This window comes from Cibotium barometz, chromosome 43, assembly GCF_041138505.1.
Source record: "Cibotium barometz isolate CiBa-2024 chromosome 43, ASM4113850v1, whole genome shotgun sequence".
NCBI classification, from domain to species: domain Eukaryota; kingdom Viridiplantae; phylum Streptophyta; class Polypodiopsida; order Cyatheales; family Cibotiaceae; genus Cibotium; species Cibotium barometz.
Window position 1 is genome coordinate 29,673,728 of NC_141088.1, and position 27,231 is coordinate 29,700,958.

Here is a 27,231-nt window from a genome sequence, read left to right on the forward strand (position 1 = left end):
CGACGTGCCCACATCCCATTGGAGCCCAAGTGCCACCTCTTTTGCTGAGCTGGACACACACCCACACACCCTTTTCACTGCGTTTTGTGTATATATCATCATCTTCTTCTTCTTCACCAGCAACCCAACATAACGCTTTTCCTGAGCTAGAAAGAAGAGAGGCAAACCCTCCCCAAAAAAAAAAAAACCCATCATTTCTGCGTCTCTCTCTCTCTCTCTCTCTCCCCCTCTCTCCCTCTCTCCCTCTCTCTTGCTGTTACAGTTTCTCTAATTAATTCAACATTTTGACCACCACCTTCTGCTTAGATTTAGCCCCAGATTTAGCCCCTTTACGCCCCTCTAATTCCAACCCACTGTTAACTAACCATCACTTAATCTCGCTGCTAATCATCGCTATGGATGCGCCCCACGACCGCTTAACCATATCTTCCGAGCCCACTAATCATCTTGTAGCCCTTGCTGTGTTCATGAACTCTCACAAAGAAGGTCGGTTTCTACAACCCAACTTGCCTCTCTCTCTCTCTCTCTCTCTCTCTCTCTCAAAATATAAATAGCAAGGGTCATTCGTATCTGCACATAGTGATGGGAGAGGTACATTAGCTTACTGCTTAATCCAAATTGATCGAATAATTTATGTGCATAATCAAAGCTTATTTGCAGATGCATAGTAACTATGCTACTAGTTCGTTAGTGTTAATGATATAATCAACTCATAATTAACTTTGCAGAGTACATAAGGAGCATCCACCTCTATGATCAGAACGGGGCTGTATTCACAATTGAGCAGGAGTTTATGCTTAATCCGGGCAATTATGCATGCTTGAGCCAGCCCATTAATCCCTCTGCTTATTTCCGTGCAAGCTTTGCACCTACCATAGTGCCCTTGAAGCAATTCATGGCAACCCTCAAGAAAATGCAGGAGATTGATGGTTGGAAATGTGTGGTTGAATTTACAAGTGATTGCCCACATGAAACCACCATGGTTGAGCTGCTAACCCCATCAAGGTAAATCTAATTAACCGCTAATTGCCACGTCAGATGCTTAATTAATCACTAATCACCACCTCAAATGTAGACAAATTGCCACAATCTGGCCAAGTTTAATCAAGATATCAGTTTATCATCAAATTTAGGCTTTCTGCTGCATTCTGTGTAATTGGGTCATGTTCTCCAATGCGAGTTTATTAGACAATCATTCATGTACATGTGAATAATGCATAAACTTCATTGGTCTAGACGCAATTAACGTGCATAATGTGTATATTCGGGTCAGTTTTTCCAATATTAATCTGGTAGATAATCATCAACCTAAATGATTTTTATGCTAATCAAGAACTTTAAGCTTACATTAGATGAGTTATTGTGCTAATAATAAACTTTAAGTAATCAATATTAACCTGCACTAATGTTGTGCTTAATATTTTGCAGGAATGGTGATTTAAATAGTATACCATCTCTAGCCCATGACCTTGCTTTGGCAGAGGCAGCATTAATCCAAAGCTCAAGCTCGAATCCTCATATGCCAATCTCTAATAATCAGATTATTAATGGTAATGATGGTTGTGATGATGGGGGGGACTCCATATCCAAGCTGAATTCTGGCTGGATTATAGCTAGTCCAACCTTAATCTCTGCTAATCCATCAACAGATCAAGTTTTTAATGACATTCCTGGCCTGGAAACACCAGACAGAACACCCAATAACAATAGCGATCAAGGTCTGCAATCTGCTCTTTGGCACACATGGGGCTCTGATTTGGAGCTGGCAAGCCCTAGGGTTTCTCAAGGGCCAGCTGAGTTGGGCTCATGGAGATGTAACTTCTCAGACTGTACTAATCAAGGTTAGTCTCATGATTAGAAGGTAGTTTCATTATATTAATCAAACTAGGAGCTTCCAACTGTTTTGAAAATCTATGGATTTTGGTGATTAATCAATGTTATCAAGATGTATGATTAGTTTGTCATTATATTTGCCTGATTAGTGTGCCTTTTGGTGCATGCTTAGTGCGTGAAATCATGTGTTTGTCATGTTTTAGGGACCCTAAATGTCTCTTTATCAAGCCCCACATCAAGCCCAAATGCAACAGACCTTGCTCTATGGAGCCCCTCTCTCTTGGACTTGAGCTTGCACCTCCCAGACTTCACTTCAGAGCAAAATGGGGCCCTCTTGCTGCCAGGTTCGGAACCGCAGACAGGCGATGCCCGCCAGCTCAGCCTTGAGTTGGGCAACACATCGTTTGGCGAGCCGGACTCAGCCATAACAGGAGGAGAAGACGATGATGATGTGGATGCTGGCATTGATTGCTTCTCTCTGGATTGCTTTGGGCTTGACAGCTCTACATGTTGCAACTTCTACCCAGAGTACGAAACAATGGAAACACAAGGGCAATTATCAACAGGGTCTTTGTGCATCAATACTGATATTAATGATAATGATGATGTCATGAGTGTTGGAATAAGACAAGCCTTGCAGGATTTCGCCCCCTTGGATTCATACTTTGGCAATGCCGAGCACGCCTTGGCTCTCTCCTCGGATTCAAACTTCAGCAATGGGCTGCATGGTATTGCAGATTTTTCCTCCACTTCACATAATGAGAATGCATACTCTTCGACGACAACCACCACGACGATGACGACCGCCACATCTAGTGATGTGTATTGGGATGGTAGAGACATGCAGGCTAGAGAAGGTAGGGTGACTAGGAGGAGTGCTAATCAAGGCACAACCACTAGGCCAAATGTGGGCACCCAAAAGCAGATGCAGAGAGGGTCTAGTGAGAGGGTCACAGAGATCACTATTCAGGAGCTCTCTCAATACTTCAACATGCCCATCACCCAGGCCTCCAAAGAGCTTAAAGTCGGCCTCACCGTCTTAAAGAAGAAGTGCAGGGAGTTTGGGATCCCGCGCTGGCCACATCGCAAAATGAAGAGTCTGGACAGCCTTATTAACAACATCCAGGTACATACATACTTACTCACACACATGCAAACATGCCTTCTAAGTCTGCAACCAGTGTTACTGTGTCAGATGTACACAATCAAAATAGGGTTGTTTGCTATGCTACAAAATTTATGTACATTGGTATGTAGCATGCATACAATGGTCTATAATACACTATTGCAAATCCGGGATTCAAACCCACGACCTGGCATAGCTAGCATCCACTGGGATCAGCGCCACACTGTCAGCCCTGCCTTTACACACTTCGGGTGGAGGCGTGGAGCCTGCTGAAAAGTGAAAGCATTCTTGGTTTTTGGGGAGATCAACCCCACCCAAGCTCATGGATTGGGAGTCTCCCCCATCCATCTCCCCACCCATTCATGGAAGGTTTTGGGTTTCTTGTCATAAGTCTGTAAACCCATTGAATTTTCAATATATGGGCATGCTAATGCAGGCGACGGCTGCAACTTCTCATAGTCAAATTCTCGACTACAAGTCTAGTGTCACCTCAAGGACTTTTCTTCATACATAGTCTTTCAATGGACTTTTTCTAGGTTGTCATCTAATACACTACCCATTGTTGTCTTATCAAAGGGAGATTTACTCATCTATTGCATGGATAACCTTTTGAGTTTTACAAAGCTTGGAGAGTGAATGCAAAATGGGCAAGATGGTTTTTATTCTCAGAAACCCTTGCATATGTGGTAGATAAGGGGATTTACTTGAGGGTTTCCACATATAGGAGGTTAAAGGAACTCAAAGCTTGTCACATATATGCTGACATGCGCGTAGCCAACATTAAAGGGAATGGGAGAGGGCATGAAGCATTCTTTGGCAACCAAGTCAGGGTGTTACCCTCCATAAAATCCTTGGGACTTGCTGGGCCGGGGCCCGGATTCAATCCCTACTGGCGCTACACCGGGCAACTTTGCAGTAAGGGTGGGGGAGAGGGTCTGACATAGGAACAAACTCTCAGAAAAAAGGTCAATGATATGATTATAACAAACTCATGCATAGGGTTCAAGTGATTGGCTTCAGTTGTTATAGATTCAAAGTCTCATTTGAGATGGGTTTTGGTATGGTTGGGCTAAAGCTTTTGACAAGTTAATTGATTTTGTAGTGGATAATAGAAAATGCTAAATTGATGAATCAATTATGAGTATTTTTGTTAGATCATAAGTTAATGGAACAAAAGCTGCAATTGAATTGATAATTTATTGATTAATTTTGGATACTATTCTGAGTGTGATGATTGGTTTTTTCTAAGAGTCACTATTGAGTGATAGGCTGTATGGTGTAATAGATATTTTAAGCTCAGTTTTAGCAAATAGGCTGATCAATGAGAGATGCAATAAATTGACAATGAAATGATTTGATGCTGGTTTGCCATTGTGTACTATTTTAGCTCTATTTTAGTGTATTGAAATGCACTAATTTATTATGATATAATTGATGCCTGTTGTTTGCATGATTGTATATTATTTAAAAATGGTTGACAGCTGTTTGTTTTTTTTGGCATGTGGGCATCCTTTATGTTGTGTATATGAAGGAATTGTTTTGCATGGGGGTGTTTTTGATGGATGATTACTAAATGAATGTAGGTGTGGTTTAAGGTTGATGATGGACATAAAGAAGTGTGATTAGGGTAGATTATTGTTGATAAAGATGGGATTAGAAGGAAGGGTAATTCAATGCAGCTTAAGGTTGATGATGGACCAGGGTTTGAATAGCAGATGAATGTGGGTGTGATTAAGGAAGGGTAATTCAATGCAGGTTATGGTTGATGATGGACCAGGGTTTGAATAGCAGATGAATGTGGGTGTGATTAAGGATTAATTAGGGACATAGACACAAATGTACTCTGATAAGTTGATTATTCGTGGTACAAAGGTTGATTAAGGTAGATAATGAATGTGGGTGTGATTAAGGGATTAATTATGGACATAAAGACACAAAGTACTCTGATAAGTTGATTATTTGTGGTACAAAGGTTGATTAAGGTAGATAATGAATGTAAAAGAAGTGTGATTATTGGTGATTGTGCAATGTGAATTGAAAGTGGGGGTGTGTGAAGGTTGGGTATGGAGATAAAGGAGCTTGATTAGGGTTGATTAATGTTGATGATGGTGGGTTTAGGATCTGGCAAGCGAGCAAGGAGGGAGGGGCTCAGCTAGGGTGCTGAATGCAGTGAAGGAGTTGGAAGAGCAGAAGAAGCTTATGGAGGAGATGCCCGGGATTGAGCTGGCCGAGAGAACCAAGAGACTCAGACAGGCCTGCTTCAAGGCCAGCTACAAGAAAAGAAGACTCCTTTCTCAATCCAACCATACTGCCTAACCCCAACTTGTTTTTAATCCTAATCCCCCTCACTAACCCCACCTTTTTTTTTTTTTGGCAGCCTCTTCTAATCCAACATCAATACTTAATAAAATTCTTCCAATCAATAATAAAAATTTATTCCAAGTGACTTCCCTCCCCAACACAACATGCTTACACACCTTAATTGTTTAGCCTTTGTCCTATAGATAGGCCTAAATTGAAAATGGGTATTTTCATGTGTACAAACCACACACACACACACACACACACACACACACACACACACACACACTCATGCGTGCACACGCGCACGGACACACACACACACACACACACACACACACACACAAACACCCACACATGTGCTCTCTCTCTCTCTCTCTCACACGCACACACACACACACACATGCATGCATGCACTTATGGGATTTTGACCTATCCTTCTTTGTTACTTGAAAAGGATATCTCTATTCCAAATGTGATGCCACTAAATTGCACGACTCTTTTATCTATCTTAATTGAATTTGGCCTACTCTTTTTCTTTTGTATTTTACTCGCTTAGTTTTAATGCCAATTTTGACTTTAAATTACCATCGTTTGGAGGGCTTCCAATTTTCAAAGTTTATGCCTCCATTACTTCCTTAAAAAGAGAACTTGTTATGGAATGACAACTTTTAAACCTAAAAAGAATCGTAGATTATAGTGAACTAATTTTTCATGACTTGACAATGTATATTGATTGCTCTCAAAAATTGTATGCCACTTTGCCTAACATAGAGAGAGAGAGAGAGAGAGAGAGAGAGAGAGAGAGAGAGAGCTTAAAAGCACTATGATGTATAATATTGCTATGGGTCTCACAAAGTAGACCTACAAGAGAATTCAATGAAGTGTCTCCTTTGAAGGCACAGAAAGAAAGAGTCTAGATCGGCACACGCAAGCACTTAAGAAAATAAAAAAGCTTCAAAGTATGCTAAATCACATGATTGGTCAAGCGACCTTCATACCTTCAATGAGGAAAATCACATAGAGATTTGGTGTGTCTAGATATGACAGTGTGGTTATAGAATTTCTTCAAGTAGTGGCAAGGTAATATCTTATCAAAATGATTGCTAATTCTTATGATCTGTGCCATCTATGCAAAAGGAGTGATAAATAAAACCCAATGCACAAGGTTGGTTACCAAGCTAAAACACAAGGTTGGTTAACAAGCTAAAAGGTAGTAAAGAAAGAGTTCTAATTTGAGAACATATCTTTCAAAAACTTCAAGGATTCACTCTAGTTTTAAGAAGATGATGCCAATGCAATACTCTTGAAGATTTTCCAAGTTAATCAACCAAAGCAACAAAGAAGGTTTGGACATAGAAAATCTCTAATCTTGAAGAAAGAGCGTGTTTTATGATGCAAGGCACAAGGTTAGGATAGCTTAATTAGGTATGGCGACATTAGAATATCTCCATTGGCCATCAAGGAGGTGATATTTCCTTGGAATTGTCTTTGATTGACAACAAACCTTAGTCAACTAGGAGAAACCAAGCCTCGAATTAAGACCTTAAGAAAGCAATAAGATGTACATTTTTTAAAATATGAATAAAATATCAAGAAGTGGTTTGGGTGGTTGAGGAGTTGCATGACTCCTTTTAAAAAAAAAGAGGGGATTGTGTGTTCTTTTCCCCCTCTCTTCCATTTTTGTACCTTGTTACTCCTTTATCAAGCTTTTTGTGCAATCATGTCTCCTTTTAGTGATGGTGTGAGTAAAGATCAAGATCATGACATAGCTTAGAATGTGTGTGCATTTTTGGGTATTTTTTGGTGTAATTCGTTTCCTTTTACCCTTCCCATTACTTGGACAAAGGTTTACCTAAGTGATAGATCATAAGAGTTTGAAGTAGATCTTCACTCAAGATATCCTTAATATATGACAGAGGAGATGGATGTAAACAATCCATGAATTTGATTTTGAAATAAAATATAGAGTAGGCAAGGATAATGTAGAGCTGATGCACTCAGTATAGAAAGGCTTCATTGCTTGCAGTCTTAATAATTTTGAGTCCTTTATTAGAGGAGATTAAGGTAAATATTGCTCAAGTTTTTTATGCCAATTATTTGCCTTGCTTACTACAAAGAAGGGTAGGATTGCATCAATGTGAGAATCATGCCCCTATTTATCCAAACTTTATAATATTCTTCCTATAAATTGTGTCATTCTATTTATCTTTGTTATGCATGAGCAAATATTCTTGAAACATTAGTAAACGTAATAGACAGAAGCAACATGGTGTAATGATTTTCTTTATTAATTGAAGTATACACATCTTAGAAGACTGTGGTACATAACTTGTCTAAAAGAAGTAATTTTACGATTTGAATGCATAGGAAGAACAAATCATGAATTTTGGGAAAATACTAATTTCCAACATAGGAAGTCCAACTTGGGAAATTTGGGAAAATACTGATTTCCAACATGCAAAGAAATTGAGATGGCAACAGGAAATAACTTAGAATAACATATAACTCCTAATCATCAGAACTTATACACCTTCATGAATGAATGTTAAAAAGTGTGATCCATAACCATGTAAATCATACGAATTCATACATCCTCACAATTAGAATATTGACCAAAAGTGACTAGATATATGAATGAATCTCTTGGAATGTAGAATATTGACCAAAAGTGACTAGATATATGAATGAATCTCTTGGAATGTAGAGTATATGATATCTACTTTTTTGAACCTAAATGTGGAGTCAAAATAATGGAACTTTACTACAAGATTATTGCATTGTAATGTGAAAATAAAATAATCTAGTCTTGTCTATTTTGTATTTTCTTGTCTTGTATTTGGGCTTCCAATTATAATGGCTTGCTTAGGTTTGTAACTGTTACATGCCCACTATTTAGAGGATGGGTGTGGTGTGTATAAAGGAATGGGAAGGATGGAAATATTTACACATTTCAATGCAAGAATCATGATGATTGGATTTTGTAATATAATCCTATGGTCGATACTTAGATTTACTTGGTGTATTGAGCTTTGGTAAGACTTAACATAAGTGAGCATGGAATAAGAGCTAAGTTTCATTTTTAGTATTAAGAATTCATGCTAAATTTCTAGGAGCACTATTATAAGCACATGTGAATGGCCAAATTGGACATTATTTCATGCATGTCCAACAGTCTTCTACACATGCACATGCAATGGAATCTTATGTTACGATGTCAAAATTTGGTTGTTTTTCACAGCCGTCAAGGGGGGGGGGAGTCTATGCAAGGACATGCTTTTATAGAGGAAATTGATATATGCTATTACATCACACTTGGACAAGAACTTTCGTAATATGGTGAAATGTATTTGCTATATACAACATTAGGGTTCTTCTAGTGTAAAGGTTGTTTAGTGGTGATTGTTGCCTATTGTTAAGTGCTAATTGCTAAACATGTCATGGAATATGAAACACCTTAACAATGATTTCGTGGAATGTCTCTTACTTGAATATGCCTTTGCAAATAAGGGCATGAAAGGTCCATATTAGGGGTATCAATGTATGATAATTAAACTCATACTAGTGCTTGAACTTTGCATCAAATTAGCAATGGTGATGTAAATGCTTGAGGTACAAGATCTGATTATAATTCATGTATGTGCTTGATGAAGTTGTGGGTGTTTATGGTTGCGGATGATGCACAAGGACTTAAATGAGAATGAGGAGGTGTTAAGTCAAAACTTGAATCTCAAGGGACACACTTGAAGGTCAAACCACACACGATAGTCTATTAAAAACCAAGAGTAGAGTAGACCTCTTACCTTATAGTGGGGATGATGATTGTGACCCGTTTAGAGCTTCCAAAGGGAGGTTTTCTAACTTTTCAGCAACAAGCTTGTTATTGTAGCTCCACCATTGTCACCTTATGGAGTTAGATGCTTAAGTGGAGGATAGCAACCACTCATAGCTTTATAGTTATGGTGGAGGAGAACAATAACCTGCAAGCACCACTCTTAATCTCTGAATTTCTCTCACACAACTCTCACAAGGGAAAAGAAGAAGAAGAGGATAAGATTCTACATAAGAGCTCTCAATTCTCACACAAGGAAAATACCATTTCTCATTATGCATTGTTATTTACAAAACTTTTAAGTGATCAGGCACCCAATCGTAATGTAACTTTATGAACTAGAGTGTCCTAGGCTACTAGTATAGATGAGATTTTGATGCCAACATTACACATCGCTTAGTCATCCCGTGTTTACAATGTTATTGGCTTATTAGAGCAAAAAAAAATTCATAAATATGCATTAAGTGAAAAACCACTTGGGCGGACAAAAATATAAAGTGATGCAAAATAAAACATTTCTTCATGGCCGATCATCAAATTTGATAAAATTTATCAATGGGACCCCTCAAAGCCATCTGTTGACCACTGCAAAGTGGTTAACATCTTGCCTTGCCTAATGTAGGTCTATCCTTGAACCTATGCAATGGAGTCCAAAGTTCTGGGATGGTTCATGTGTTGACTAAAGCTAAGCAAGGAACCTTCAAAAGAGACAATTTAGTCATTGAATTATAGTGTGGAATCTTATGAAAAGATGCAACCGATCACAGGGCTACAATCGAACAACATTAACAAGTGAAAGTGCTTTGGCTATTGAGGTTAAAAAGACTTTTGCTAAAGGGAGCCTCTTTGAATGTGGCTACCTTGAAGAAGTAGCTCTAATGGTAACAACATCAAAAGGTATTCAAGGTAGTGCGGCTATCAAGGTTGATAATCTTTATATAAATGCAATGCATGTGCACGGGAAAAAAAAGAGCGCTTGATGCATGCACTTGAATGATGCAAGCGCCTTGACACGATCTTGGTGCAAGGAGAAATTTCTCACCACTCACTTACCTTTTAAACTGGAATTTAATGACATTGCAAATAAATCAACCATGGAAAAAGAATATAAAAGCATAAAGAAAATTAACACAAGACAAAGCATTAGGTGCAATCTCCCCCCCTGCCCGATGTCGTGGCTCCACTTCCCACACGTGGGTACTTTTGATATTCTTCCAAAATAGCTTAAGGATCCATAATTAGCTTTTCTCACAAAATTAGGCTTCTACTTTAAAAAATAACCGTAAGTATTGAAACTAAGGTTGCAATCACAAAATATAACATGGCCCAACTATTTAAAATGGGTGCGGTAGTAGACATAATTACAAAATGTCGACGCGTGGCTAAATAAATGAAGTAACTCCGTATGATAGCACAAATACCCTAGGCATATTCCTACATCTATATGACATCCTAGTTGGCTCCATCGTAGTGGTCACGTCATCTATTACTCAACAATGCTAACCATGTACAAGAAATCCCAAAACGATAGCATATGATTGGCATAAACATAAACACCAATAACACTAGCTTAGTATATAACATAGAATTACCCACAATCCCAACATGATAGCATATAATAGGCATAAACATAGACACCAATAACATTAGCTTAGTATATAACATGGAATCACCCCCACAATACCACTAACACTAGCATGGCTCCAAATGTGCATACTGTTGAGATATCGAGCTCAACTAGTGTTGCAGACATTGATGAAAAGCTTAGGTGATAGCTTCCCCACTTATGCCATTGGCATGGTTGGTGAGATTATGATTGATATGCTGCTAGTGGATGATAGGCTGTGTGACAGCCACTGTGAAGTACTATAGTTATGGCATAGTTATAGCGCCAGCTCATATAGTCGAGTTCACACTATGGACCGACCATTGTATGTTATTGCAGGAGAGTACTTTCCCTTATAGTATGTACTCTTATCTTTTTAATTACATGATTATAGAGAAGAGAAGACGATAGGAGAAAATTCAACCATCCATCTCTCTCTTGTGTGTGTGTGTTTGCTTGCAAGGAACTCGAGCTCTCCCTCTCCCCTGCATTCTCTTTATATATGTTAATAAAACTAGCCGGTTAGCATTTAATATGGAATCACCCACAATAGCACTAACACTAGCATGGGCCCAAATGTGCATACACTAAGAGAGCTAGCCCGTCAGCATTTAATATATGGAATACCAACCACATGGTGAAATGGTACTTTAGGCATCCCCAATCTACAATAAAAGGACTAGCATCCCTAGTACTTGAGTTTCCAATTTTCCTCAATAGCGTGTTTACTTATACGAGAAGATGAGGTCTAGAAAGGTGCAAAAATATCACTCACACATCCATGAAACACTTCTATAGGATGGTTCTTAACGGTCAAGAGATACTTTGTGTATGTGTTTCCCATGCATGTGGTAGTGTGTGAATGATCAATGATTGTGTTAGTCTTAAGTTTTTCCTCTTGATTAACAATTAGAGGTGACTCTTCATAACTAGGATGTGAAGAAAGTGGTAGCCTAAATGGTTTCAACAAACTAATGTGGAAAGAATTGTGAATGTGCTAGTGCGATGGTGGTAGATCTAATCGATATGTAAGGTCATTAATATTTTTGGTGACCCTAAATAATCCATAAAACCTTTGTGCCAATTTCACTACTAAATTCTTCTCAACACCCTTAAGGTGTGTCTTTTCAATTTTTAAGAGAACATAATCATCTGATATGACTTTATGTTTGTTGTTTGCTTGCTTAGTGTACCCTTCTTAAGATTTGTGTATAGCTTGGCATACTTGGTGAAATATATTCTCAATATCTCGAGTAAACTCATCAGTAGTCTCTACTTTATAAGAAAGAGAAGAGGTAGGAGTGGGTAAAGCCTTCCCATAAATAATCTCGAATGGTGCATGGCTCATAGTTGCTAAATTAGGTGTAAGACAACTGAAGAAGGTGAATGTATTTGTTCCAAAGTCTAGGTTGGGATATATGGATATTCACCATTAGGAATCCAATTATTATCTTTCATTGAGTTCCAAGGCTCCAAAAAATCATTATCTTTCATTGAGTTCCAAGGCTCCAAAAAATTTGGATCCTACTCATAGGAATCCTTCATGATTTCAAAGGGTGAACTCTCTATGGAAGAGATATGATTGATACTACGAGATCTTCTATTTAGAGCATCAGCCACTAGGTTTTCCTTGCTAGGTTGATATTGTATCATTGGCTAAAAAACTTAGAATAAAAGACACCCATTTGATGTGTATGAATGAAATCAAGGGGTTGAGAGAGAGTAAGTGTCTAATATGCTATTGATGATGATTCTTGATTATGAATTCAAAACCCATAAGGTAATCTTTCCAAATCCTAAGAGCATGTACTACAACAATCAACTCTTTGTCATATGTACTATAGTTGCACTCTGATAGTTTCAACTTACAGCTCTCATAAATGAAGGGATGACCTTCCCAAGGACTGCTCTAATCCCATAGCCCCACTGGGATCTATTTTACAAAGAATAGTCAAAAACCCTAGGAAGTTGTAACACACGGGCATGAGTAAGATTCTTTTCAAAGTTTGAAAGGATTTATCATGTATATCGGTCCAATGGAATTGTTTAGTCTTCTTCATCTGCGAATGTGCAATGAATCAAATTTCTTGACAAATTTCCTATAATGGCTACATGATCCTAAGAATGATCATAAATAATGTAAATCACGAGGTCTAGGCCAAGTGGTAATGGACTCCATCTTCTTTTGGATCCACTTGAATGCCCTCGATTGAGACTATGTGATTCAAGTACTCAATTTTATCTTGAAAGAAACTACTCTTTTCAGGGTTGAGATAGAGTTGGTTTTCTTTCAAAAGAGAGATCACTAGCTCTGGATGTTTCTGATAATCTTAAATATTTTTGTTGAAGAGTAACAAATATGATCATAAAATCTTGATGGTTGAGGAATATGGCGTCAAAGAATATGATCATCACAAAATCTTGATGTTTGAGAAATATAGCAGTATAATGTGTACATCTCTTCTACCATCATAATTTTGAAAAGTAAAAGCTTTACAGCTAATCTTATTAGACTTCTTCCTAGAGTCTTGAACATATAAAGTGGCCTTAGTAGTCCTACAAATTCTAGAGTCTTCAGAATTTGATAAATTTGTGTTTCTACCCTATTTGTTTGGGATAATCTATCTTCTAGCTCCCTCCTCAAAACTTCATCTTAGTAGCTATTTGATTGTGTAAAGTGAAGTTTCTCTTGAATAGATGGAGAATTTTCCCCCATGATAAAGAAAATTTTAGGAAAATTAGAAGATAAATGGTTGCTCTTGAATAAATGGAGGATTTCCCTCACGATAAAGAAAATTTTAGGAAAATTAGAAGATAAATGGTAAATTTTTGTAGAAAGATAAATAAAGCAAACAATTGGCTTATCTTTCACTCAAATGATTGATGAAGAAATATTTATCACCCTGCCTTGACTTGATTTGCATGTTGCCCAAAAAGTTAGTTCTGCTCTTCATTCATAGATGGGTCTCAATAACTGTAAGTAATATGATCCGAGTGGTAGAAAAGCCATTTTTTTCAAGGAATTTGCAATAATGTAAGAAACTAGCCTTCAAATTGCCGTTAAAGAGATGGTTTGGTAGCTTTCCGAAGATGTTTTTCCTTATTTACCGAGAGACTATGCATAAATTTTGTGCAAGAATAGCCTCTTGTAGTTGGCCTGATTATGAAAAGGACATAAGATTTGGGCCCTGAGCAATGTAGAAAGGCTTTTTTATCAAAGCCTTATGAGTACAAAGTCTAATGAGATACCAACTTTTGGATTAAGAAAAACATTAAGTAGCTTGTGAGAAAAGCTCATGAAAGTGACAACTTTTGCTTAGGGGATTGATGGTTGATCTTTGCACACAAGATAGACATGCTTTTGCTTAGGGGACCTTCCAAGACATTGCTTTTAACACCCTACATAATCATATCTTGAAGTACTCCTTATAGAAAATTGAAAGACATTTGCAAATAAGCTAACCATATGAAAGCACATAAAAACATGGAGGGAAATTAACATAATCCCCCCACCCCCCCAATCCTGGCCTCTTCTACTTGGCCCCCGATTGTGAAAAGGAGACAAGATTTGGGCCCCAAACCATGTAGAAATGCTATTTATTTTACAGCCTTACGAGTAGAAAGGCTAATGTCATGCTTAATCCCAAGTTTTGGATTAAGAAAAACAGTTAGTGAAAGTAACACCTTTTGCTTAGCTTGATCTTTGCATATAGGGTAGCCATGTTTTTGCATATACTGGACCTCCAAGAGATTACTAAAAACACCTTGTGTAATCAGACCTTGAAGATTTGTGTAGAAAATTGAATGACATGTGTAGATGAATCAACCATGGAAAAGGCATAGGAAAGCACATAAAAGCATTGGGTGCAATACCCCCCACCCCCAAAATCTCTCTCTGTCTCTGTCTCTGTCTCTGTCTCTCTCCTCTCTCCTCTCTCTCTCCTCTCTCTCTCTGTCTCTGTCTCTCCTCTCTCTCTCACACACACACGCACACACGCACGCACATGCACACATGCACACACGCACACACCCACACACGAACACCCACACAGGTGCACTCATAGAACACACACACACACACACACACACACACACACACACACATGCATGTACACATGATATACATGATAAATCCTTTCAAACTTTGAACTAAGAAGCTCTCTCTCTCTCTCTCTCTCTCTCTCACACACACACACACACACACACATGTGCGTACACCCACACACGCATACACACACGTGCACATGCACACCCACACACATATACACATACCCACACACCCACACGCACAAAGGCATGTGCGTGCACACACACACACACCCACCGACCCACATTCTCTCTCTCTTTCTCTAAACACACACAAACTTTCTTTCTCTCTTTGTCTCTCTCTCAAATACAACAAGTGAGGGGATGAAACTGCTTAGACTGAATTAGCCTCTATGTGTAATTTGGTCTAAGCAATTTAGAGAATTTACTTAGTAGAGAGAGGAGAGATTTTACTAACTAGAGAGAGAGAGAGAGAGAGAGAGAGAGAGAGAGAGAGAGAGAGAGAGAGAGAATTTATTAAGTAGATAGATATAGAGGCTTTATTAAGTAGAGAGACATTAATTTTATTCGATTAAACTTTGCAAAGAGTGTGAAGAAGAGGTCAGAGCAAAGAGAGAAAGCCCGCTCTTATCTGCATACATAGAGTTGCTTTAGAGAGCCAGAGGAGGATAAGATCCAAAAAGCCAAAGGACGACAAGGACTAATAGAGAAAGAGCCACATCACTAATAGGCCCTAAAGATTAGGCATCTCCCCTCATTAGGAAAAGTTGGATTGCCTTCTCTCTCTTCCATAAATCAAGGAAAAGTGTTAAAAAATGTTATTATATTGTCATTTTATCTCCTCTTTTAGAATCAAGGAAATCTCTTTTTACTATTTTTATAATAGATTCAACTACTATTTTATTCTAATAGTGTCACTCTCTAAGATTGGGACCACATATCCTCAAAATTTAAAAATCTCAAAAATTACCTTTCTAGTACTTGAGCTAAAAATTTGAAACTTGAAACATTTGACACTCTCAACTACCCACATGACATTTCAACTTCAAATTCCATCAAATTGTTTGCATTTGAAGTTTTTGAATTTAAAATAAAAAAATGAGATATGTAATGGTAGAATTCAGACTTTAGCGATGCCTAGATCTATGTGCCCTTTCTGTGCATTTTAAACTATTTATATTAAGTAATAAAAGGTTTATTTTAAAAATTTGTGAAACCTATTTTGAATGTTATTGTTTAGAAAAAAAAGGTTTTTGAGCTGTCCACGCTTTTGATGCTAGGAGGGTTTTCCCCAAATTTATCACTTTTCCTCCTTTGTAGAGGGATATTTGAATTTATGCGTGGAGCCTTCAACTTCCATATCCAAGCTCTATTTCTTTTTCAAACTCTTCCTTTCTCTCCATTTCCACATTTATGGCACTAGATCTTCTCAATCCTAGGACCATTTTGATATAGAGACCAAGTGGGAGAGAGAATGAAGGGCACTGTGTTGATTTTCTCGTGCCATTTAGTTGGAACCAAAAATTCATCTTTCCTTTCATTAGTCTTTCTATACAAATTCAAACAAGAGAGTTATGGAGTATGTTTTATGTTATGTTTTGGTGTCTTTAAATACTTTGTTTTGGCTTTCTATTAAGTTTGGTTCAATAGTTATGTTTAGTGTTGGGATTAAGATAATTTCATTCTATGTATAATATTATGTTAGTTATATTTCATGCCAAGATAATTTATGTGCATATTAATTGGCTTAATATAATGTTTAATGTGGGTTTTTGTAGTGATTTGATGTGAATTTATACTCTGCATCCACATAGCAACAAAAGAGAAGGAGAAGAGTTATATAGAGGTTTGTGTTAATGATTTGTTTCAGTGAAGGTTTAATTTTATACTTATGTTTCATGTAACGTTTAAGTTTAGTTTAATATTGTGTTTCATATTGCTATTGTGATTAAGTTTGATTTGCTATTATGTTTGGTTTAATATTGTGTCTCATATTTCTATTGTGATTAAGTTTTATTCGCTATTGAACAAAAAGTTTGATTCCATGTTGTGTTGAATGTGTGATTAAGTTTTTAGTGTGGTTAAAATTATTTTTCTATTGTGATTGAGTCAAACTTAATGTTGTGTATTATGTTCTTTTTATGTTGTTGTTATTATGTTTGATTCCATGATGTGTTGAATGTGGGTAACATTTTAATGTTATGTTTAAATTATTTCAGTTAATGTATACTAATCCAAATGCTATGGTTAAAAATGATTAGGATGCAAATAGAAATGAGAAGAGGGATATACACTTCCAACTAAATACCATGAATGCCCCTACAAGAGGACTAAAGTCTAATATATCTTATAAGGACAACACAATTTGAGAATTCAAATACCATGCAAATTGTTTTACGAGCTCAGCGAGAGATGGTACTAAATGGAAGACATAAGAGCAATGCCATGATAGTAGTCTCTCAAATGTGCAAATGTAAATGGACAATGTAAGGAAGATTATATTGTTTATATGTAAAAGCATAAGTAATTTGTCATATATAATGTTGTTGGATAAGTCTTCATAGGTGAAATTGGTTATGTATAAAAGTATATTATAGTTAATGTTTGGTGCATTATTATAGTAGTAAATTTCAATGCATGATTATAGATGGAGGTAAAAAGAGATGGTCCTCTGTGATGGTTCTCTCTCACAAAAGGTAGGAAATGAAGGGGAAACTAATGCAAGAAGACAACCTACCATCAAACCTATCCCTCAAGAAAGCAAGATATGAAATGCAAGCAAGAAAGAAGAGGGAAGCAAGATTCAATGAAATACAAGCAAGAAAGAAGAGGGAAGCAAAAAGATCACAAGTAAACTATTGCAAGAAAATGATTATGTATCGAGGGTCTCTATCTTTACTACACCTTAAGGAGCAATCTCTGTCACTTGATAAGAACGTTGGTCTCTATACTTAAGTTTTCGTTTAGTGTTCTTAACTCTATACATTAGAGCCATGTCTCTTACCTCCACACACTTGTCCTTGATTTGCATCGTAGTTTTTCAACCATTAATCCGTAAGCAGATTGTAGTTTTTCTCACTAAGTTTCTCTAAAAGGCAACTAACCTATCCATGAGAGGGTTTCCCCACTTGAGGTTATATCTGGCTATAATTTTATGGCTTGGAACCAAGTAATCCTACATTGGTATGGTGACGTCAAGCCCAAATGCAAGCTGAAAAGGTATGGTGTTGACAGTCACCTTGAATGCCTATGCAGTAGGCCCATAGACTAGAGTGCAACTTGTGCTCTCAATTGCTTCGGTCTTATTTGTGCTCTTGGCCAAGCTATTTTCTTGTGGGTTATAAGGTATCAACTCTTTGTGCACCATAAGGAACTCTTTGAGTAAGAACTCCACCACTTCATTGATAAAATGTGTGCGACAATTGCTCACTATTTCTAGTGGGAAATGGAAATGGGTAATCACATTCTCGTAGAGGAACTTGGTGGTAGTTCTCGTAGATAAATTTTTATGTAACTTTGACCTTGGCCCATTTTGTGAAATAATATGTGGCAAGGACGATGATAAAACACACATGGGTTCCCTTAGCACGAACTATACTAATGGGACCCATAAAGTCTAAACCCCATTTTTTTAATAGTTGGTCTAAAATTACTGGGGTTAGGGGCATACGGTCCTTCTCCTAGACTATGACAAACCTTTGGCATTAATCATAGCATTAGATAAGCTCATCTGCATCTCCAAAGAGTGTAGGCCACCAAAGTTTGGCCTTGAGAACCTTATAGGTAGTCGTGTCCCCAGTAAATTATTATCCTCCTCCACCTAAGCCAGAGAATGGGCTTGGTCAAGAACGATGATAAAATCATCTTCATAATGTTGTCTTGATTCTTCTTGTAGTATTATTGCTATTAATTAAAGGGGGTCTCTTCCTAATGAGGCATCTGACTCTATCTTTTTTATAGGATGGTTAAGGGAAATCTATTGGCCAATGCAAGAAGTGGGCGATATCTTTGCTCCATTCTAATACATGGTCAATGTGGAATAGTGGAGCATTAGGAAGATCATCTTCCACTCCTAGGATGGTTAAGGGAAATCTATTGGCCACGAAGTGGGCAAAATCTTTGCTCCATTCTATTACATGGTCAATGTGGAACAATGGAGCATTAGGACAATTATCTTCCGAGGGGGTTCTCCATTTGGAATTCTGGAAAGGTGGTCGACACATAGACATGCACACACCCATTTTGCACGTTGATGGTGAAATCGAACTCCAAAAAGAATGTGCAACCATGTGATGATGCACCTCGTGGTGCAAGGCTTATTCACCAAATACAACAATGCTTAATGGGTTGATAAATAAAATAAATTTAGTAGTTAGGAGGTAATGCTTGTAATTATTCATGACATATACCATGGTGGCTAACCCCCTCTCTCAGTGGTTGTGTAATTATGTTCAGTATCATCATTAAGTTGAAAGGTAGAAAAGTTCATAGGGAAGTCCATGTTGTGCTCCCCTGGTTGTGCTAACATACAATTAATAAAAAATGCGAAAGTGTCGATATGCACATGAAAATCCAGATCCCATTTTGGGAATCTCAAGATGTCTTGTTTAGTTTCTCGTATGCCCATTGGGTGTTCATCTATCCATTCAAAGTAGCTTGTATAAAGATCTTGCATATATGACATATAAGAAGATGAATCTTCTTGCATATATGACATATAAGAAGATCAATCTTCTCGTAATACCCTACGTGCCCCATGAATCTCTACACTCCCTTGTAATTTATAGGTGGTGGAAACTCTAAGATTACATGGATCTTTCTTTCGTCAATCAAGATGCCATTCTTGGAAACAATGTGTCCAAGAATGACACTGTGAACCTAAAATTGGCATTTGAGTGGGTTTAATAAGATGTGATAGAGTGCATCTCTCAACAAATACTAGCCAAAGATTAGTAAGATGCTTCTTCCGCTTTTTGAGTGTACATGCGTACACCACACATAGGTCATCAATGAATATCTTCAGGATCTTTCGAAAGAGATCCTTGAAGGTTATACATATCAAGTGTTGAAAGGTGGTGGTGGGGACATTGGTTAGGCCGAATATGATGCGTAGGTTCCCTATTCCATAATACTATCTATTATATTAGTTGGTTGGGTCGATCGATACTTGGTTGTAGCTAGAGAAGCCATCCAAGAAGTTGTAAGCTTTTGTCCGGTGACTCTTTCCAACATGTGATCTGTGTAGGGCATGGGATATTGATCGCGAATTGTGGCAACATTAATCTTTTTTAGGTTAATACACACTCTAAGCTTTCCGTTGTTTTTGGGAACAATCACTACTGGTGACATCCATTTTAGTGTGCTTGATTTCATACACAAATCCCGTGTTGATGAGCTTGTCCCTAGCTCTTCTTTGACCATTTGACTGTACTTAGGATTCATGTGATAAGCTCTTAGTGCCTTCATCTAGAGCCTTCGTGTGTGCAGAGTGATGGCGTTTCACCACTTTTGGAGCAATCCCCTTCATGTCATTGTATTTACAGGTGAGCATATCCTAAAATTCCTTGAGTAAGGCTATCAATTCTCTGTCTTTCTCAAGGGTGAGGTCCTTGTTGGCAATGAACATGGGATTAGGTTATTCATTTGGGCAAGGCTATCAATTCTCCATCTTTCTCAAGAGTGACGTCCTTTGAAATAAACATGGACTTAGGTTCTTCACTTGGGTTATCAAAATTCATTTCCCCTTCATGTCATTGTATTTACAGGCGAGCATATCCTAAAATTCCTTGAGTAAGGCTATCAATTCTCTGTCTTTCTCAAGGGTGAGGTCCTTGTTTTGGCAATGAACATGGGATTAGGTTATTCATTTGGGCAAGTCTATCAATTCTCCATCTTTCTCAAGAGTGACGTCCTTTGAAATAAACATGGACTTAGGTTCTTCACTTGGGTTATCAAAATTCATTTCCTTGACCTCAACAGGGTGGCCCATCTTATAAGAAGTATGTGGCCCTCTTCCTAGGCTTCTTGGAGACTTCTCACCATGTACAACTCTATCCTTGATTTTGTAGGACTTTAAGTACTTGGGAGCTTGGCTTAAATCTTCCTCTTGATCACAAGATATTTGAGCTTTGCTTCCTTCCTTACATCAGCCTTAACCTTATTGGAGCTTACGTTTGGCAACTTGGCCAGAGCTTGGCTTCTGCTCAAAGCTCGTGGGATCCTTATCACTTTTATGTCTTGGTCTAAATGGTGAACTTATTTAGCAAATCTTCCCACTATTAAATGTAGGTTTCATGTGAATCTATGGCCTCAAGATAGCGAAGATAGTGAAGATCCATATCCATGGGGAGAAGAAACTTCTTAGGCTTTCTATGGGGTTTTCTCCTTCTTGACTAGGTGGTTGTGGGTAATGTAGAAGTTGACCCCTTTTGTATCACTAGCTCACTACTCCTGGCTCAAGGTCACTGTGTTAGCTCCCAAAGGGATGTTGCATGCATGAATAAGGAGGTGGTCATCCCATACAGTCATGAAAACCTTATTCCAAGGTTTTGTAGAAAAGTGTCCATGGTTGCCAAATGGACCCAATCCTTATAGTTCCCAAGCTAAGTGATTTATACATTTTTATTAGACTCATTTAGTAAGAATGCCTTAGCCCATGGGATGAGTCTTCCCCTGTCTTCAAGTTTACCTTTAAGGAGCCTTTTCATATATAGATATAATTGGTTTCCCAATCATGAATCAGACTTTCTCCTCTCATGTAAGGCCTTCCAAGGTTCATTGTATGACTTGTACCTATGAGTAGTAGCCTACCCTAGGCCTCCCAATAATCCTTAGTGACACTAACACCACCATCCAAGATTTTGGAGAGACTGTAAGTTCCTTGTACATGACAAAGTAACACAACATTCATTTCATCGCTTCAAAGTAGTGTCCCAGCTTCTTGTTCATGGGAACTTCTAGATGTCCTTTGGTTTTGGTTATGGAGGGAGGATGCTCCATGGGGCATAGTGTTAACCCAATTCTAGGGTTAACAAAAGCTACCGCCATTATCTTACATCAAAGAGTCACGGTAGATACACCAAAGGGTTATACATTCAAGATATGAAGCAATAGTGTCCAAAGCTACAGTTTGGTCGGGCGCCCATAATGGTATGATGGAGTATTTATGGAGATTCCCGCTTCAAGAGCAATAGTGTCCAAAGCTACAGTTTGGTCGGGCGCCCATAATGGTATGATGGAGTATTTATGGAGATTCTCGCTTCAAGAGCGTGTGGTAGTAAGTTAGGATGAAGTCCTAAGTGATGTACTTCATGGATATATTACGAGAGTAGTCATTGTAGTAGCATTAGGCCTCTTATGAGCCTAAAGTGCCTGGCCGGCCACAGTTTAAGTGAGTGTGAACACTGGCCATGTTTATAAGTGAATATCTCTCATAATACAATATACTCTTTCATTGTGCAATTGAGTCTTTCTCTTGCTAATCCTCTCGTTAATATCCCTCCCTAATGCATGCTAATGAGTGTGTGTGAGTGAAGTGAGGTGAGAGAAGGGACGAGTACCCATAGTGCAACGCGGCGGTGTGACAACGCTCACACGGGAGGAGCGGTGGAATTGCTTCTCAAGGAGTTGTAGAGCTTGGATACCTCAAGGGTTACGAGCTCGGCCATTGGAAAGATTCTCATGACAGTTGCGGTTCACCAGGTAATCTCTTTTTGGATGTGTTTCAAGGAGGGTTAGGGTGAACCATAACATTTTTGGCGCTGCGGTCGAGGAACCATCCCTTGGCTTTTTTCATCGTTTTTCCTCTAATCCACGCATTACCTATTGACCATTATCTTGATTAATGGTTTCCCATGAAAAAGATGTGGATTGGATGGTGATTTGTGTGAGATTTGGTGTAGAATAGCTCTCTTTTTTGTTTTTGAAAAGAATGCTTTTTGCTTATTTTTTTAGATTAATTTATAGTTTTTGTGGTTTTTCATGTTCTTAGGGCTTGCACATAGTTTGTATTAGGCTTAGTTTGCATCCATTGCATCAAACAATGCAATAGAATGTAATTTTTAGTGAATGTTAGCTCTCTTTAGGGTTAAACATAGAACTAAGATCATTAATTTTAGTTTAATTGTGTGTTTATTGTTGAAATTGTTTAGATTAGAGTATTAGCAAGTATTAGGAGTAGCTTAATCTTTCAAAAAAATTTCTTAAAACCATCAAAAAACCCTTGAATTTGACTAATTTCTCTTAATGGACTGGTTTTTGTCATTAAGGGTGATTAATCTTGCTCAAGAGAGGCAAAAAATTTAGAAAATATGTTAATTGGGGTCTAAATTGATCATATGAGTAGTCAAAATTGGTGTTTTTGAGTGTTTTGAGAGCATCTGGATGCATGAAAACATCTAATCACATCAATTTTTTCATCAAATGGAGAAATTTAACTCTCTTTGCTAAATTTCTCTTAAAAGAGGAGACCATAATTAAGAGTCTAATTAATCTCCTATTTTAGATTAATTTACACATTTGTTGATGCAAAAAGATTAGCATTCCCTTGCTCTATTCAATGATATGCTCAATTATGTGAATTAATTAGAGATTAGTGGTTAATTAGAGTCTTTGATTAGTGTAAAAGAGAAAAAGATTAGTGAAAGGATTAATCTTGGATTAATTCTTAATCGCTTTTTACATAACTCATTAAGGCTAATGAGTAGATGCTCATGAGTTGTCAAATTGTTCGTTTTGGGGGTCATTTATGAAGGGTGTAAGGGGTGTCATTAAAAGGTTGACTTTTTTTTAATTCCCACTTACCTTTTTGGAAAAATGCCCATATCCTTTTCATTTTAAATTCAAAAAATATCCACCCCCAAAAAGAAAAATTCGTATTTCCCACTAGACTCCAAAAAAAATGAATTTAATATTCTGTGAAGTCCGGTTCATGGCGTGAACGATTTTCTGCAACTTCATGGAACTAGAGTTCACGGCCTCGGGAACTGTGCAAAAAATAATAATCGAATTTAATAGTTGCATGAAGCCGGTTCACGTCTACTGTCGGATTTTCCTTTCTTTAGCTTCTTGTCGAGCTTATGCTTTCTTTAATTCTTCTTTTTCTTTGGTGGCTGTCTTTTTATCATGTACAACCCATAGGGCTTCCTTGGTAAGAGGATCATAATACTTTTTGAATTTACTTCTATTAAGAAAGCCAAAGGTGTCAACACGCATTACGTGAACCATTTTCTGTAACTTCAAGGAACTAGAGTTCACACCCAAAAGGTTTGCATCCTCCTTCGGGAACCATGCAAAAAAAAAAAATCGAATTTAATATTCTGTGAAGTCGGTTCATGACGTGAACCATTTTCTGCAACTTCGCGAAACTTGAGTTCACGCCCAAAAGGTTCACGTCCTTGCTCGGGAACCGCATAAAAAATAATCGAATTTGATATTCCGTGAAGTCTAGTTCACGACGTGAACCATTTTTTGCAACTTCACAGAACTAGAGTTCACGCCCAAAAGGTTCATGTCCTCGAGAACCGCGCTAAAAAAATCGAATTTAATATTCCGTGAAGTCCAGTTCACGGCATGAACCATTTTCTACAACTTCACGAAACTAGAGTTCATGGCCCAAAGGTTCACGTCCTCGTGAACCGCACAAAAAAAAATGAATTTAATATTCGGTGAAGTTCGGTTCACGGCGTGAACCATTTTCTGCAACTTCACGAAACTATAGTTCACGCCCAGAAGGTTCACGTCCTTGGGAACCACGTAAAAAAAAGAATTTAATATTCCGTAAAGTCCGGTTCACGGCGTGTACCATTTTCTGCAACTTCACAGAACTAGAGTTCACGCAAAAATAAAAAATAAAAAATAAAAAATAAAAACTATCAAAATTTATAAAACCCATGAAGTCCGTCAGGGTGAAAAGGGGTCCGTCGGCCAAAAAAAAACACCCCTGTTTGGAGGCTCGTATCTCCTAAACCGTATATCCAATGAAGGCGCTCTAGGGCTCATCGGAAAGCTGACATCGAGCTCTTCGACTTTGGACTTGGCCGTCCGAAGTCAAAATCAACCATTTTTGGCCTCCGACCAGCAGCCTCAAAATTTGACCCAGAAATCAAGGCAAAAAACATCCCAAAAACCACGAAAAATCATAAAAAAACAATGCGAAAACGACGACAAGCCATATTCGAGCTACTTTTTGAAGGTCTAAACGACAAAATCATGAACGACTCAAGGAAACAAAGTTGTAGTACTCCAAAAATGTTACAACTCCCTCATACAAAGTTTTTCACCAAAATTTCTTTTGAAACACTCTCAAAAACGTGCTGCGGAATAGGGAAAAATTTCTCAGATTTTTTTTTTTGTCTTGAGACAATGATGGAAAATAGGTTTTAGGACCTCCTCTTCCATCTGAGAAGTTACTAGCATATGCTTTTTCCAGAAAATTATCTCAAGTCGTTCACGTGCATATAGCGCCTAAGCTATTTAGGGCGAACAGACATCCGTTTAATCGAACGAAGAGTACGCCAAGCCTCTTGAGGCTGTAATAGGCCGTGGGAGAATATAAAAAGCAAATAATAATTAAAAAAATGAGTGTTTTCTCATTAAGGAGCATTTAGGCGCTTCGACATGGCCACGATAGAGGGAGTGCGAGGGATCACACAAGGACAATCCAATGGGTGACATCTTTGAAGCATTGAGATCTATGCCGCAAATTCACCTCCCCATACCATTGGCCATGCTTATAACAAGTGTGTCATCGGGTTTTACACCCCCTATCACTTCGATCCCAACGGGCTTTGGTCCCTTACCTAACATTTCCACAAATCCTAAAAGTACCAACCCTTTCCTGGATGCCCACACCCTGGATATACTGACTAGTCTAGGAAAGGGGGTAGCCCAAGGACTCAGTGAGTCTCTCCCAACAATAGCACTCACATATGGCCTTAGTAACTCATACAAAAATACGGCCGTATAAATTTCCAAAATTATGGGCAAATATAACAAAACAACAGACCCTGTTCAATTCATTCAAATGTTTGAACACAGAGATGTGAAGCTTTTGGAAATCCCAACTGTCCCACCAAGGTACATGCATTGAACCTATGCTTAGAGGGAAAAGCTAGTCGATGGTTCATCACATTGATACCTGCAATCAAGACCAACTTCAAAACCTTGAAATCAGCCTATTTTCATGGCTTTTCTAGATAAGGTGATCAATGGAGTGCAACAATAGAACTCTATTCAAATGAGCGTCAACCAAGTGAATCCATTAGAGATTTTATTCTTCGGATAAAACTCTTGGGCTCACATTGTGAGTCATGGGAAAAATTAAACGATGTTTAATTGAAGAGATGTTTTAGGACGGGCTTGAAGAATAACAACTTACACAACTTGATCATTGTATCCAATCCGGAAACATTCGATCAATGTTGTAAAGAAGCAATACGTTTAGATGACAACATGCTAGAAGATGATCATGCTATGAGGTGTTCCTCATCTAAACCAAATGAAGCAATGGCAAAAGAAAGATCGATCTCGGAATGGACATTTCCCAAATTCTATGCAGCCTTGCTTAAAACCTTCCAATCGACATCTCTAAGAGAGGATGAAAACCTTCAAAACCAGACATCCTTAATGCCTCTACAAGTGAGGAACGAAATGCCTTGTGTTGAGTGCAATCACTACAACCATCCCAATCCCCATTGTGCATACAAGGTACCTGTTCTTCTATACTGCATATATTGTAAGACCTTTGACAATGATACTAAAAAGTGTCTCGCTTCATACACAATTGACTCGAAACCTCCATTTCTTGTGCACCAAATAGAAACCATCCAAAGGGTAAAAACTGCTCAAGAAGCAGTTAATCAAACACTTCAATGTTTCTATTGTCGTGGACCTCACAAGGTGGTAGATTGCATAGTTTGGAATACTTCCATGCCCATAGTCACTGGCCCCTTGCGACCTATGTGTGAACAATGTGGCATTGAGCACATGTTCCAAGATTGCCCAAGACGAGTTGCGTCAATGCAACTCGTCTCACAAAATACAACTCTTAACATCTTAAGTGTAGAAAACGGGCAATTGTCCACAGTGCCCTTGAATGTGCTAACACGTTTACAAGCCAAGGCACAAGAAACAGTAAAAAAGAATGCAAAAGATAATACCTCGACATGGGTAGAAGAATATTCTTTAAAGAAGAACCCAAAAGAAAAAGCAAAACCTTCTAAACCCAAGAAAAACAAGGGACAACAAACTACCGAAACCAAGGTTGAATTAAAAGACATGAAAAAGGAACCTGTAGAGGACATAATCCCAAAAGAGCCAAAAGCTATACATGATGTAGAAGCATCCACATCAAAAGCCACCACACAAACCACAACACCCATATGTGTGACACAGGATACAAAAACCCAAAAGAAAATTCGATCTCATCTCATGGGTAAACATAATGAAAAACTGACAAACCAAAGAAAGTCAGAAAATGAAACAAGT

General features: G+C 38.0%; 1 protein-coding gene across 2 annotated transcripts; it reads left to right on the plus strand.

The window, feature by feature from the left end:
- Nucleotides 1-241: 241 nt before the first annotated feature.
- Nucleotides 242-5,347, plus strand: LOC147613791 (uncharacterized). 2 transcript variants are annotated; one of them, XM_086781216.1, is made up of 5 exons: nucleotides 242-486; nucleotides 729-1,005; nucleotides 1,429-1,841; nucleotides 2,037-2,959; nucleotides 5,078-5,347. In XM_086781216.1, exons 1-5 carry the CDS (start codon nucleotides 396-398, stop codon nucleotides 5,273-5,275), a joined length of 1,902 nt encoding a protein of 633 aa, XP_086637342.1. In that variant the 5' UTR covers nucleotides 242-395; the 3' UTR covers nucleotides 5,276-5,347. The 2 variants fall into 2 exon arrangements, with proteins under 2 accessions (XP_086637342.1, XP_086637341.1); XM_086781215.1 differs by lacking the exon at nucleotides 5,078-5,347 and having other exon boundaries at nucleotides 2,037-3,236.
- The last annotated feature ends 21,884 nt before the right edge of the window (nucleotides 5,348-27,231 follow it).

Excerpts from the sequence above, each read along its gene's own strand:
- LOC147613791 (XM_086781215.1), top strand. The coding sequence starts at position 396 with ATGGATGCGCCCCACGACCGCTTAACCATATCTTCCGAGCCCACTAAT. Across the intron at positions 487-728 it reads CATGAACTCTCACAAAGAAG|AGTACATAAGGAGCATCCAC; the intron begins GTCGGTTTCTAC and ends TTAACTTTGCAG. Across the intron at positions 1,006-1,428 it reads GAGCTGCTAACCCCATCAAG|GAATGGTGATTTAAATAGTA; the intron begins GTAAATCTAATT and ends AATATTTTGCAG.